Raw genomic sequence first — 14,537 nt, forward strand, 5'->3', positions numbered from 1 at the left:
TCATACAGAAGTTAACTATTGAGTAAAAATACATTATTTAAATAAAGCACAACCGCATGATACAATAACATTTTCAGAAGTGCTCATGTAATATGGTGGTCATGTCATACAGCAGTTTTAATAGATTAGATCATTTTTATTACATACTTTAAATTCTTCTATTGTATAGAATGCTTTTTGTCCAAGCCATCTTTTTGTAATATTTTTGAAGACATTCAGTGATACACTGTGTGCTGTAGGTGGTAGCATGTTAAATAATTGCATCCCTGTCTGTGTGTAACTGTTTTGGGTTTTTTAAAGCCTAGTAACTGGGATGTCCATCATCTGCCTTTGGCGTGTGTCATGGCTATGTACAGACTCACACAGTTTATAGCTTTCTTGGTTTTCCTTTATGTGCACTAAGCAACTGAGAAAAAACAGTGATGTAAGTGTCAGTATTTTTAACTCTTTGAAATAGTCTCACATGATACATGGTTTCCCACTCCAGCAATACACCTAACGGCCTTTTTCTGCCAAAGAAAAATTCTTTTTGTCCCAGAGGCATTGCCCCATAACAGCACTGCATACGTGAGGTGGCTATGAAAAAAAGCATAACAGGCATTTGGCAGTAGCTCATCCGTCACACAAGTCCTGAGCTTAGTTAGCAGATAGGTGACTCGGGATAACTTTTTTCATACATAATTGGTGTGAGTTTCCCAGGTTAATTTTGGGTCCAGATGAATGCCAAGAAGCTTAACTGAGGAACTACAGTTGTCATTGTTACATAGGCTGAATAGAATGTTTACCGTTTTAGAGTGGTTAATTTGTAATTCATTTGCTCCGAACCATATGCTGGATATTCTGAGTTGTTCTGCACTTTTGTGCTTGAGTATGTCCAAGGCCCTATCTACTGTAAGAAAGGTGATATCGTCTGCATATAGTATGGACTTACAAGGCATCATATTGGACAAACCATTTACATAAATTATGAAAGGCAAGGGTCCAAGCACGGATCCTTGTGGCACACCTCGTGTTACACCCAGTGTGTTTGACCACTGTCATTTTTAAACATGTTGGGAAACAACCATTAGTAAACATCCAATTTACAAGTACACAGAGTGGAAATGCTATTATATCTCCTATTTTTCTAATTACAAAATTAGAAAGACCATAAATGTCTTCTGCTCTTGAACTTCTTAATTTTGCAATTGATCTCATGATATCACTTAACTGGACCTCTTTCCACTCACATGTAGGAGAAATGTGTTCCAAATGTTGTAGGAAAGATACAGCATCCTTCAGGTCCTGTTGACGTTTATTATTTGACTCAGATGCAGCAGAGGAACTTACGTCACAAGCACTAACGAAATAGGCATTGAATTCATCTGGTGTGATATTCACATTACAGTCATCACTTTTACAGTTCTTACTTCTCTCCAGTTTAGTCTTTACAACATTCCATGAAGCTTTACATTTGTTGTCAGAATTATTAATGTAATTGTCATTTGCCTCACACTTTGCTAACCTGATTTCTGATCTGTATTTACTCTTTAACTTAATATAACTAGCTTTGTCTGCATCATGATTTTTATATTTATCATAATAAATCATAACCAATACTCTAAGCCTCTGCAGAGTGGGTGTGAATCACTTGGGTGTAGAGTCATGTTTTCTGGTTGTTGCCGTATTTCTTTCCAGAACTTTTGGACAACAGGTCTTAAAAACGTCTGCGAGTATATTGATAAAAACTATAAATGCATCCTTGACACTTTCACTATCAAGTAGGATGTCATTCCATCTAACATCTGCAACTGTGTCCTGTAGTTGTCAATATTTTGATCATACAGTAGCCTCATATGCTTTGCTTTGGGGCAGTTAGATATAGGTTTATTGATTTTTACTTTTATCCATATCCCCTCATGGTCTGAAAGAAAATAAATAGTGAAAAACCCTAGCTCATATAGATCTTTTTCAACATTGGTGATAACATTATCAAGACAGCATAACTGCCTTGTTGGATTGTTATTAATGCAATATATATCATGTGATCTTAACATATTCTGTAGATAAAGCTGCTTTGATGTCTTTAGCCTTATATCAATGTTTATGTCTCCAAATATTAATATTCTATATTTGCTTAACTTTTCAAAGTGTAAGATCATTTTTTCTAAGACCTGTGTAAATACTTCACTGTCACTATCTGGAGTATGTATGGTATACATGATGAGTGAAAGAGACAGCGAAGTAATAACATTAAGATATAATATAGTGCCTCTCAGTAACTGAACAACTTCTCACTATTATTATTATTATTATTAACAACAAATATGGAAAACAATGCAAGTTACTAGTTTATTACTTACGTCTAAAAGTGAGATACGGATGCAAATTTTTAGGAACAGAAATCTCCCACTGACAGTCAGACATATTTCGGAAGTTTGTTGGATACATAGGGCTACTGAATGTGCCTGCCGTGTTAAATAATTTGCCTCCACAGCCATTACCTGGAAAAAATAAATACTTTTCATAGATTTAGAAATAGTTATAGAACTATAGATAACAATAATTCTAACAATTAATGATTTCTTGATCTTGCTTTACCATAACAAATTTATGTAAAATTCTGTCATTAAAGCCTTTTCAGAGATGAAAAATTCTGTAAACTGTCTGGACACAGAGTAAAATTAAGTTAATTTTAAAACTGAATTATAGTTTTAAGATGATGGAAATTTACACAATTTGCTTCTCTACTTCTATATTTTTCTGTATTAATTTAAACTAACGTTTTAATAACTTGTTACTTGTTGCCTGCATAAAATTCAACCACTTTATACTCTACTTGAAGCATATATATAAATATGTAGCAGTTATGGAATGTGGAAGACTAGATCAGGTTTTATACTATACTTGAAGAGTTTTCTGCAAAAAGGGGGGCGGGGGGGGGGGGGGAGGGAGAGAGAGAGAGAGAGAGAGAGAGAGAGAGAGAGAGAGAGAGAGAGAGCATGTGGCGAGAGGGGGAGTTTATTACATGTATGAATATACCTGTCCATGCATCCTCTACTGAAGAATGAAAATACGACTTCTACATCTACATCCATACTCCGCAAGCCACCTGACGGTGTGTGGCGGAGGGTACCTTCAGTACCTCTATCGGTTCTCCCTTCTATTCCAGTCTCGTATTGTTCGTGGAAAGAAGGATTGTCGGTATGCTTCTGTGTGGGCTCTAATCTCTCTGATTTTATCCTCATGGTCTCTTCGCGAGATATACGTAGGAGGGGGCAATATACTGCTTGACTCTTCGGTGAAGGTATGTTCTCGAAACTTTGACAAAAGCCCGTACCGAGCTACTGAGCGTCTCTCCTGCAGAGTCTTCCACTGGAGTTTATCTATCATCTCCGTAACGCTTTCGCGATTACTAAATGATCCTGTAAAGAAGCACGCTGCTCTCCGTTGGATCTTCTCTATGTCTTGTATCAACCCTATCTGGTACGGATCCCATACTGCTGAGCAGTATTCAAGCAGTGGGCGAACAAGCGTACTGTAACCTACTTCCTTTGTTTTTGGATTGCATTTCCTTAGGATTCTTCCAATGAATCTCAGTCAGGCATCTGCTTTACCGACGATCAACATTATATGATCATTCCCTTATAAATCACTCCTAATGCGTACTCCCAGATAATTTATGGTATTAACTGCTTCCAGTTGCTGACTTGCTATTTTGTAGCTAAATGATAAAGGATCTATCTTTCTGTGTATTCGCAGCACATTACACTTGTCTACATTGAGATTCAATTGCCATTCCCTGCACCATGCGTCAATTTGCTGCAGATCCTCCTGCATTTCAGTACAATTTTCCATTGTTACAACCTCTCGATACACCACAACATCATCTGCAAAAAGCCTCAGTGAACTTCCGATGTCATCCACCAGGTCATTTATGTATATTGTGAATAGCAACGGTCCCATGACACTCCCCTGCGGCACACCTGAAATCACTCTTACTTCGGAAGACTTCTCTCCATTGAGAATAACATGCTGTGTCCTGTTATCTAGGAACTCCTCAATCCAATCACACAATTGGTCTGATAGCCCATATGCTCTTACTTTGTTCATTAAACGACTGTGGGGAATTGTATCGAACGCCTTGCGGAAGTCAAGAAACACGGCATCTACCTGTGAACCCTTGTCTATGGCCCTCTGAGTCTCGTGGACGAATAGCGAGAGCTGGGTTTCACATGACCGTCTTTTTCGAAACCCATGCTGATTCCTACAGAGTCGATTTCTAGTCTCCAGAAAAGTCATTATACTCGAACACAATACGTGTTCCAAAATTCTACAACTGATCGACGTTAGAGATATAGGTCTATAGTTCTGCACATCTGTTCGACGTCCCTTCTTGAAAACGGGGATGACCTGTGCCCTTTTCCAATCCTTTGGAACGCTATGCTCTTCTAGAGACCTACGGTACACCGCTGCAAGAAGGGGGGGCAAGTTCCTTCGCGTACTCTGTGTAAAATTGAACTGGTATCCCATCAGGTCCAGAGGCCTTTCCTCTTTTGAGCGATTTTAATTGTTTCTCTATCCCTCTGTCGTCTATTTCGATATCTACCATTTTGTCATCTGTGTGACAATCTAGAGAAGGAACTACAGTGCAATCTTCCTCTGTGAAACAACTTTGGAAAAAGACATTTAGTATTTTGGCCTTTAGTCTGTCATCCTCTGTTTCAGTACCATTTTGGTCACAGAGTGTCTGGACATTTTGTTTTGATCCACCTACCGCTTTGACATAAGACCAAAATTTATTAGGATTTTCTGCCAAGTCAGTACATAGAACTTTACTTTCGAATTCATTGAACGCCTCTCGCATAGCCCTCCTCACACTACATTTCGCTTCGCGTAATTTTTGTTTGTCTGCAAGGCTTTGGCTATGTTTATGTTTGCTTTGAAGTTCCCTTTGCTTCCGCAGCAGTTTTCTAACTCGGTTGTTGTACCACGGTGGCTCTTTTCCATCTCTTACGATCTTGCTTGGCACATACTCATCTAACGCATAATGTACGACGGTTTTGAACTTTGTCCACTGATCCTCAGCACTATCTGTACTTGAGACAAAACTTTTGTGTTGAGCCAACAGGTACTCTGAAATCTGCTTTTTGTCACTTTTTCTAAACAGAAAAATCTTCCTATCCTTTTTAATATTCCTATTTATGGCTGAAATCATCGATGCTGTAACCGCTTTATGATCGCTGATTCCCTGTTCTGCGTTAACTTTTTCAAATAGTTCGGGTCTGTTTGTCACCAGAAGGTCTAATATGTTATCGCCACGAGTCGGTTCTCTGTTTAACTGCTCAAGGTAGTTTTCAGGGAGGACTTGAACTGCCGGTGGGAGGGACTGCATAAGCCATGAGAGGGGCCGCGTAATTCGTGACATGGCACCTCAAACTGTGCGGCCATTCCGTGTGGCAAAGGATTACAAGTGAAGTCCCTTATTATTGTTTTACAATTTTAACAGACATACAGAAGTGAACTGGGAGTTCAAGAAACTGCAAAATGAACTGGAGAACTGTTAAAGAAATCTGAGAAAATTTGTACTACCAATATAAAACTCAGATTTTTTGTATGTTTCTTCATGAATGTTTTTCCTTTGGTGAAATGGTTTTGAGCATAGGACAATCAACTACAATGGGTATGTCTGCATGTTAAGTAAATAATATTATGATATTGACAATATTATGAAAAGTATAGAGTGCTACTTGCCATGTAGAGGAGACACTGAGTCAAAGACAGGTGCAATGAAAATACTGCTGAACATTAAGGCTTTCACCAAAATGCCTTCTTTGGAAATAGAACACAGACTCACATTCACACAAGCACAATTCACATGTACCTGGCTATTGTCTCCAACTCATGATTGCCAGTTAGGCAGACAGTCTCATAGATCTGTAAATTTTTTATTCAAAAGAATTCTCATCAATTACATGTCAATAAATGTTTCCCTTTCAAGATTTAATAGCTTTCCTCACATTTTTTCCCTAAACATTAATGTTTCACATTCATATGATAAAAGATGTACCATATTGTTCAGTTTTGAACTGGATGTTAGAGAATGTTCTGCTGGATCCTGCTAGACATGCATCTATTTCTATACCTGTTCTATTGTCCTTATTTAAGGGACTCCCTTAGTATTGAAGTGTTAAATTCACTTAAAGGTTAATCCATCAACAGTCAAGGGTGCATCAGTTTGGTTTTCATACCCATCAACAGTTACGTCTCCTCTCCTCATTGACAAATAATCCTGTTTTCTCAGCAGTTTTGTAACTTTCTCGAAAAATGCATTGTGAGCCACCCCAACGTGCTCTGTTGGTGCTCCAGAAATTTTCACTGTTCTGATTGCGATAAAATGATGCTACAGGTGTACCAGATAGTTCCAATCTGACATTATACATCCTGGTATTATACTGTTCGTGTCATCTGTGCATGATTTATCAGGGATACGAAAGATACCTCAAGTACCAGCCTTGCCTTCAGATGCTGTCTCCTCTGCAGCAGGTACAGGATCTATATTACTAAATGGCCATCCCAGTTCATGGTTAATGACTCCAGTTGCAGGTAGTCTATCGAATGGCTACCACAGGCAGTAAAATTTGATTTTCAGCATTTTGCATCATTATTGACTGAATTTAAAAATTTAAAATGCACTTCTACATCTCCATGGATACTCTGTAAATCACATCTAAGTGCCTGGCAGAGGGTTCATCAAACTACCTTCACAATTGTCTATTATTCCAATCTCGTATAGTGCATGGAAAAAATGAATACCTACATCTTTCTGTGTGAGCTCTGATTTCCCTTATTTTATTATGGTGATCATTTCTCCCTATGTACATCAGCACCAACAAAATATTTTTGCATTCGGAGGAGAAAATCACATTTGGAGGAGAAAGTTGGTGATTGAAATTTCGTGAGAAGATTCCACCACAACGAAAAACGCCTTTGTTTTAATGATGTCCACCCCAAATCCTGTGTCTTTTCAGTGTCACTCTCTCCCCTATTTTGCAATAATACAAAATGTGCTACCCTCCTTTAAACTTTTATGACGTACTCCATCAATCCTGTCTGGTAAGGATCCCACATCACGCTGCAGTACTCTAAAAGAGGACAGACAAGCATAGTGTAGACAGTCTCTTTAGTAGATCTGTTACATTTTCTAAGTGTCCTGCCAATGAAAAACAGTCTCTGGTTAGCCTTTCCCACAACATTTTCTGTGTTCCTTCCAAATTAAGTTGTTTGTAATTTTAATGCCTAGGTATTTAGTTGAATTAATAGCTTTTAGATTTGACTGATTGAAAGTGTAAACGAAGGTTAATGGATTCCTTTTAACAGTCATGCAGATGATCTCACACTTTTCATTACTCAGGGTCGATTGCCAATTTTTGCACCATACAAATATCTGTTCTACATTGTTTTGATGTCATAATCTACTCATTAAGAGGTATAATCTTGTGTTGAAGGTTTAATGCAAGAAGACAAGTATTACAGTTAGAAACTGTGTATATGTCTTTAGGCAGCATAACTGACGATGCCTAAATACCCACATTATATTCATGTAGGATTTGAGAATGAGAGCACTTGTAACAAACTTTACACATAATTTCAAACCTTTACAAAACTTTTTCTTGCTGATTCCTGCCCCCCATGCACACATACAAAATGATGAAAAGGAAAAGTTTGTCTCTTACTAAATTTTTGCCTTCATGCGTTAAAACTTCAGCACCAGGCACGGTGTTTTAATTCATTGCTTCCTTTCTATTAACTCCCTTCACAACACATTTTGCAGACAGTATCCACATATATACCAGTAAAGTTACATAACTGAATGCACAAAGCTTAGGAGATATGATGTCAAAACATTAAGATGCTTGAAAAACCACATATTCCTTAAAATAATGCACAAATTACCCAGACCATATTCATCCAATATTTGATAATGAAAGCACTCAGTGACTTGCAACAAACTTTAAACATAATTTCAAATCTTTTCTAAACTTTTTCTCATTTACTTGCTTAATGTCAAATATTTAATACATTAACATTTGTACTCAAAAGTCTGAAGCTGTTTTACACATAGGAATATGATTGTTTAAAGAATTGGGGGCTTCGTAGTGGATCATTACTCATCCACTTGGCCGTGAGTGCTGTGTCATCTTGTGTTGGCATCCGACACAGGGACTCATGGATCAAGAACTCATAGCATTATACTGATCCCTCGAACCAACGAGTTTGAGGTGCTGTCTTGCACAGAAAATGAAACTGAGCCAGTGAGACTCATTTCACAGGTTACGGAAAATGTTCTGTGTCTCTGTGTGCAAGCAACTGTGGATTGTTGTGCCCATTGAAACAAAATTTGCTTGACATTTGCTCACTGAGGTAATACTTAGATCATTCTAGTTATTAGTAGAGAATGTTGAGAACACCAGCCTTGCTCATGGAGTTTCAATGAAGCTCACAATATGCAGCATAGCTCCAGGAACAGATCATGGGCCCCTGTTTCTGAGTTGAATGGAAGGCCTGAACCAAAGACTTTGAAGGTTCTGAGGCAAGTTTGGTCATGAATTCCTGGACTTGCACCATAGGGCTGGAAACTATCCAGTCCCACTAAATGGATCAGGGGTGCACTACAGTTTTTTTGTGACAGGCATATCTCTATCCACTCCAGATAATGATAGCTGTAGCTGGTCTGGAAGAATCTGTGTAAGAACTACCCCCCCCCCCCCCCCCCCCCCATAGGCAAGAGTATTAAAATTATATTGCTTAACTGCGAAAGTATTTGCAAGAAAGTAACAGAGTTGGAAGCACTTCTAAATAGTGGTCATCACATAATATTATGTACAGAAAATTGGTTAAAACCTGAAATGGAAAGCCGTGAAATTTTTGGGAAAATATAAGTGCATATCAAAATCATACACTACTGGGAAATTCTGTTGGTGTATTTGTTACAGTAGACAAGAAATGCAAATCACTTACAGCAGAAACCAAAGGTGTATGTAAGACTAATTGGGAAAGACTCAGTATCATGGGGATGGGCATAAATTCATCATTGGATCCTGCCACCAACCACCATCCCCCCCCCCCCTCCCCCTCCCACATACGCACACACCAATATGTAACCAGAGTCATTAGTTCACTAGTACATAAGTTCCACAATCATGCTGTAATCATGAGGGAATACTTGAATCATCCAAAAATCAATTTGAATAATTTCTGATTTGTTAGTGGTGGTGCGACAAGAAATCATGAGAAACATTACCCAGTTTCTTCTCTGAAAACTATCTAGAACATATATGGTGAGTAGCAACTTCCCTTCTCACAGTATTGTTACATTCCATCCTGGATTTTCCATTGTTTGAACTATCTAGAACAGATAGTATAGAACCCCACTCATGATGGAAGTACAGGGTGTTTCAAAGTTTTTGCGCCACATGTTGAGTGGTGGCAGATCACATCACGAGAAACAACTTTTGTTACAGACAAAATATTCCCTGGTACTTCCTGGTGATGTATTTTTATTGTTGGTTATGCCCTTGAAAGACAGGAGGGCATAGGCACTCTGCAGCAAGTGTATGCAAAATGTGTTGCCTATAATCCAGTCACCTGCACCATTAAAAGCTGAGTAAAATCACAGTTACTGATTCAGTTTGACAATGTCTTTCTCCACTTAGAGACTCACATGCTTACAGTTTTCCAGTTAAAAATAACTCTATCAATTTAATGGCTTAAGATATATGCAGATGCAGCATATCGGGTTTGTAGAACCTGCTTTTTTGGTGAAATCTTGTAGTCCCAGGGCTGGCAAATACAATTTCAAAATATCGCTCACTTCTTCTTACATTTTCTCCTCTTAGTTTAACAAGATAAATGTATGCCAGGATATCATCATCAAGAGAAACAAATCTTATTATTCTACAGATTGGAGTGTTGAATATTAGATTCCTTAATCAGGCAGGTAGGTTAGATAATTTAATCAGGGAAATGGAAAGGTTGAAGTTAGCTGTGGGAATTAGTGAAGTTTCAGTTGTGGGGGGGAACAAGACTCCTGGTCAGGTGAATACACGGTTATAAATACGAAGTCATTTAGGGGTAATGTATGAGTAGGTTTATAATGAATAAACCAAAATGCAGGTGAACTACTAAAAACAGCGTAGTGAATGCATTATAGTAGCCAGGATACATAGGGAGCCCATACCTATCACAGCAGTACAGGTTTATGTGCCAACTACCTCTCCAGATGATGAAATGATTGAAGAGGTGTATAATGAGATAAAAGAAATTATTCAGATAGTTAAGGGAGATGAAAAGTTAAGTTGTGATGGGGGACTGTAATTCAGTAGTTGGAAAAGGAAGAGAAGGAAAAGTAGTAGGTGAATATGCACGGGGGGAAGGAATGAAAGAGGAAGCTACCTGGTAGAATTTTTCACAGAGCATAATTTAATCACAGCTAATAATTGCTTTAATAATCATGGAACATGGCTGTATACACGGAAGAGACCTGGAGACACTAGAAGGTTTCAGATTGAGTATATAATGTTAAAACAGAGATTTAGGAACCAGATTTTAAATTGTAAGACATTTCCAGGGGCAGACGTGGACTCTAAACACAATTTGTTGGTTATGAACTGCAGATTACAACTGAAGAAACTGCAAGCAGCAGAGGATCAAGTAGGTAAAAAGATGAAGGCTAGTATAAATCCTTGGGTAACACAAGAAATATCGAATTTAATTGATGAAACGAGAAAATATAAAAATACAGCGAATGAAGCAGATGAATGGGAATACAAATGTCTAAAAAACGAAATTCAGAGGAAGTGCAAAATGGCTAAGCTGGAATGGCTAGAGGACAAATGTAAAGATCTAGAAGCATATATCACAAGGGGAAAGATAGATGCTGCCTAAACATAAATTAAAGAGACCTCTGAAGAAAAGAGAACCACCTGTATGACTATCAATTCTAAAGGTGGCAGGGGTAAAAACAAATTTACAATTTGTGCAGTTATAAAGAGTCGAGTGGCATGAAAGGGACACACTGGTTGAGAAGGGAGTGAGACAGGGTTGTAGCCTGTCCACAATGTTATTCAATCTGTATATTGAGCAAGCAGTAATGGAAACAAAAGAAAAATTTTGGAGTAGGAATTCAAGTCCAGGGAGAAGAAATAAAAACTTTGACGTTTGCCATTGTAATTCTGCCAGAGACAGCAAAGAACTTAGAAGAGCAGTTGAAGGGAATGGATAGTGTCTTGAAAGGAGGATATAAGATGAACATCAACAAAAGAAAAATTAGGATAATGGAATGTAGTCAAATTAAATAAGGTGATGCTGAGGGAATTAGATTAGGAAATGCGACACTTTTTGCTATTTGAGCACCAAAATAACTGCTGATGGTTGAAGTAGAGAGGATACAAAATGCAAATTGGAAACGGCAAGAGAAAGTGTTTCTGAAGAAGAGAAATTTAATAACATGGAGTATAAATTTAAGTAGGAAGTTTTTTCTGAAAGTATTTGTATGGAGTGTAGCCATATACGGAAGTGAAACATGAATGATAGACATTTAGACAAACAGAGAATAGAAGTTTTTGAAATTTGGTGTTACAGAAGAATGCTGAAGATCAGATGGATAGATCACAAACTAATGAGGAGGTACTGAATAGAACTGGGGAGAAAAGAAATCTGTGGCACAATCTCACTAGAAGAAGGGATTGGTTGATAGGGCACTTTCCGAGACATCAAGGGATCACCAGATTAGTACTGGAGGGAAGTGTGGAGGGAGAGAGAAGGGGTTAAATAATAAAGGGAGACCAAGAGGTGAATACAGTAAGCAGATTCAAAAGGATGTACATTGCAGTAGTTACTCCAGAGATGAAGGGGGGCGGGGAGGGGGGGGGGGGGGGGGGCTTGCACAGGATGGAGTAGTATGGAGAGCTACCGGTCTTTGGACTGAAGACCACAACAACAGTAATTTGCCTCCTTAATGGTTGCTTCTTTCTACAACTCTCTGGTGTGCTAAAATTGACCCTTAGCCTCTTCTATAAGGGAAGTAATTTTTCTAATGATTTAAAGGAAATCTCTCAGGAATACCAGTTTAATTTTCTTTCAGTGATGAAACCGACAAATTAACTCCTAAGTGAGGCCAGACACAAGCTTGTGGCAATAATTAGCCGATCACTTGCCAAGCGCCAAACAATAACAGACAACTGAAAACCCACAGACAATGGATTTCAGCCAGCAAAGTAACACACACATATACCGAATAACACCCAAAGGCAAAGAGAATTTCAGTTGAGAGCCTCTCAGGACAATAATTGGTGTAACGAAACACCAAGAGTCAACATAGTGGAAGATATGCCTAACCTATAGGTTGATGCCACCGCGATGCTGGAAAATGTGAACCGGTCATGGTAGGCCCATGTTCTATGACCTTGGAGGAGAGTTGGGGACACGAGCTTGATCAATACTTGCTTTATCACATATGATCATGATAATGATGTGGGAGATTATCTGTATCAAGGTAATGAGGGTGCACAGAAAAACTTGACAGAGGACAAGGCACAAGCTACTGTTAAAGCCAAAATATCTGACCTTGGTGTACCCATTGTGCTTGACACAGCGGTTACGACTAATTTGATGTCACAGGGATTCTTTCAAGAATTGAAGAAACGTCGATGTATACCTACACTGCCACGTATTATGTTCAAGTATAATGACTTTTCTGGAGACTAGAAATCTACTCTGTAGGAATTAGCATAGGTTTCGAAAAAGACGATCGTGTGAAACCCAGCTCGCGCTATTCGTCCACGAGACTCAGAGGCCATAGACACGGGTTCCCAGGTAGATGCTGTGTTTCTTGACTTCCACAAGGCATTTGATACAGTTCCCCACAGTCATTTAATGAAAAAAGTAAGAGCATATGGACTATCAGACCAATTGTGTGATTGAATTGAAGATTTCCTAGATAACAGAACACAGCATGTCATTCTCAATGGAGGGAAGTCTTCCAAAGTAACAGTGATTTCAGGTGTGCCGCAGGGGAGTGTCATAGGACAATTGCTATTCACAATACACATAAATGACGTTGTGGATAACATCAGAAGTTCACTGAGGCTTTTTTCGGATGATGCTGTAGTATATTGAGAGATTGTAACAATGGAAAATTGTACTGAAATGCAGGAGGATCTGCAATAAATTGACCCATGGTGCAGGAAATGGCAATTGAATCTCAATGTAGACAAGTGTAATGTGCTGCGAATACATTGAAAGAAAGATCACTTATCATTTAGCTACAATGTAGCAGGTCAGCAACTGCAAGCAGTTAATTCCATAAATTATCTGAGAGTAGGCATTAGCACTGATTTAAAATGAAATGACCATATAAAATTAGTTATCGGTAAAGCAAATGCCACACTGAGATTTATTGGAAGAATCCTAAGGAAATGCAATACAAAAACAAAGGAAGTAGGTTACAGTACACTTGTTCGCCCACTGCTTGAATACTGCACACCAGTATGGGATCCATACCAGATAATGTTGATAGAAGAGATAGAGAAGATCCAACGGAGATCAGTGCGCTCCATTTTTTTTTTTTTTTTTGGTCCTCAGTCTACTGACTGGTTTGATGCGGCCCGCCACGAATTCCTTTCCTGTGCTAACCTCTTCATCTCAGAGTAGCACTTGCAACCTATGTCCTCAATTATTTGCTTGATGTATTCCAATCTCTGTCTTCCTCTACAGTTTTTGCCCTCTACAGCTCCCTCTAGTACCATGGAAGTCATTCCCTCATGTCTTAGCAGATGTCCTATCATCCTGTCCCTTCTCCTTATCAGTGTTTTCCACATATTCCTTTCCTCTCCGATTCTGCATAGAACCTCCTCATTCCTTACCTTATCAGTCCACCTAATTTTCAACATTTGTCTATAGCACCACATCTCAAATGCTTCGATTCTATTTTGTTCCGCTTTTCCCACAGTCCATGTTTCACTACCATACAATTCTGTACTCCAGACGTACATCCTCAGAAATTTCTTCCTCAAATTAAGGCCGGTATTTGATATTAGTAGACTTCTCTTGACCAGAAATGCCTTTTTTGCCATAGCGAGTCTGCTTTTGATGTCCTCCTTGCTCCGACCGTCATTGGTTATTTTACTGCCTAGGTAGCAGAATTCCTTAACTTCATTGACTTTGTGACCATCAATCCTGATGTTAAGTTTCTCGCTGTTCTCATTTCTACTACTTCTCATTACCTTCGTCTTTCTCCGATTTACTCTCAAACCATACTGTGTACTCATTAGACTGTTCATTCCATTCAGCAGATCATTTAATTCTTCTTCACTTTCACTCAGGATAGCAATGTCATCAGCGAATCATATAATTGATATCCTTTCACCTTGTATTTTAATTCCACTCCTGAACCTTTCTTTTATTTCCATCATTGCTTCCTCGATGTACAGATTGAAGAGTAGGGGCGGAAGGCTACAGCCTTGTCTTACACCCTTCTTAATATGAGCACTTCGTTC

The 14,537-nt window shown here is 38.6% G+C and overlaps 1 protein-coding gene across 1 annotated transcript in view; it reads right to left on the reverse strand.

Moving 5' to 3' along the window:
• LOC126419763 (cubilin-like) overlaps nucleotides 1–14,537 on the reverse strand; it is a 753,686-nt gene that overhangs the window by 12,782 nt on the left and 726,367 nt on the right. Inside the window, exon 67 of the mRNA XM_050086938.1 lies at nucleotides 2,343–2,483. Coding sequence (XP_049942895.1) covers nucleotides 2,343–2,483 — 141 coding nt within the window. The remainder of the gene's footprint in view (nucleotides 1–2,342; nucleotides 2,484–14,537) is intronic.

Source organism: Schistocerca serialis, chromosome 9 (genome assembly GCF_023864345.2).
Source record: "Schistocerca serialis cubense isolate TAMUIC-IGC-003099 chromosome 9, iqSchSeri2.2, whole genome shotgun sequence".
Taxonomy (NCBI): Eukaryota; Metazoa; Arthropoda; class Insecta; order Orthoptera; family Acrididae; genus Schistocerca; species Schistocerca serialis.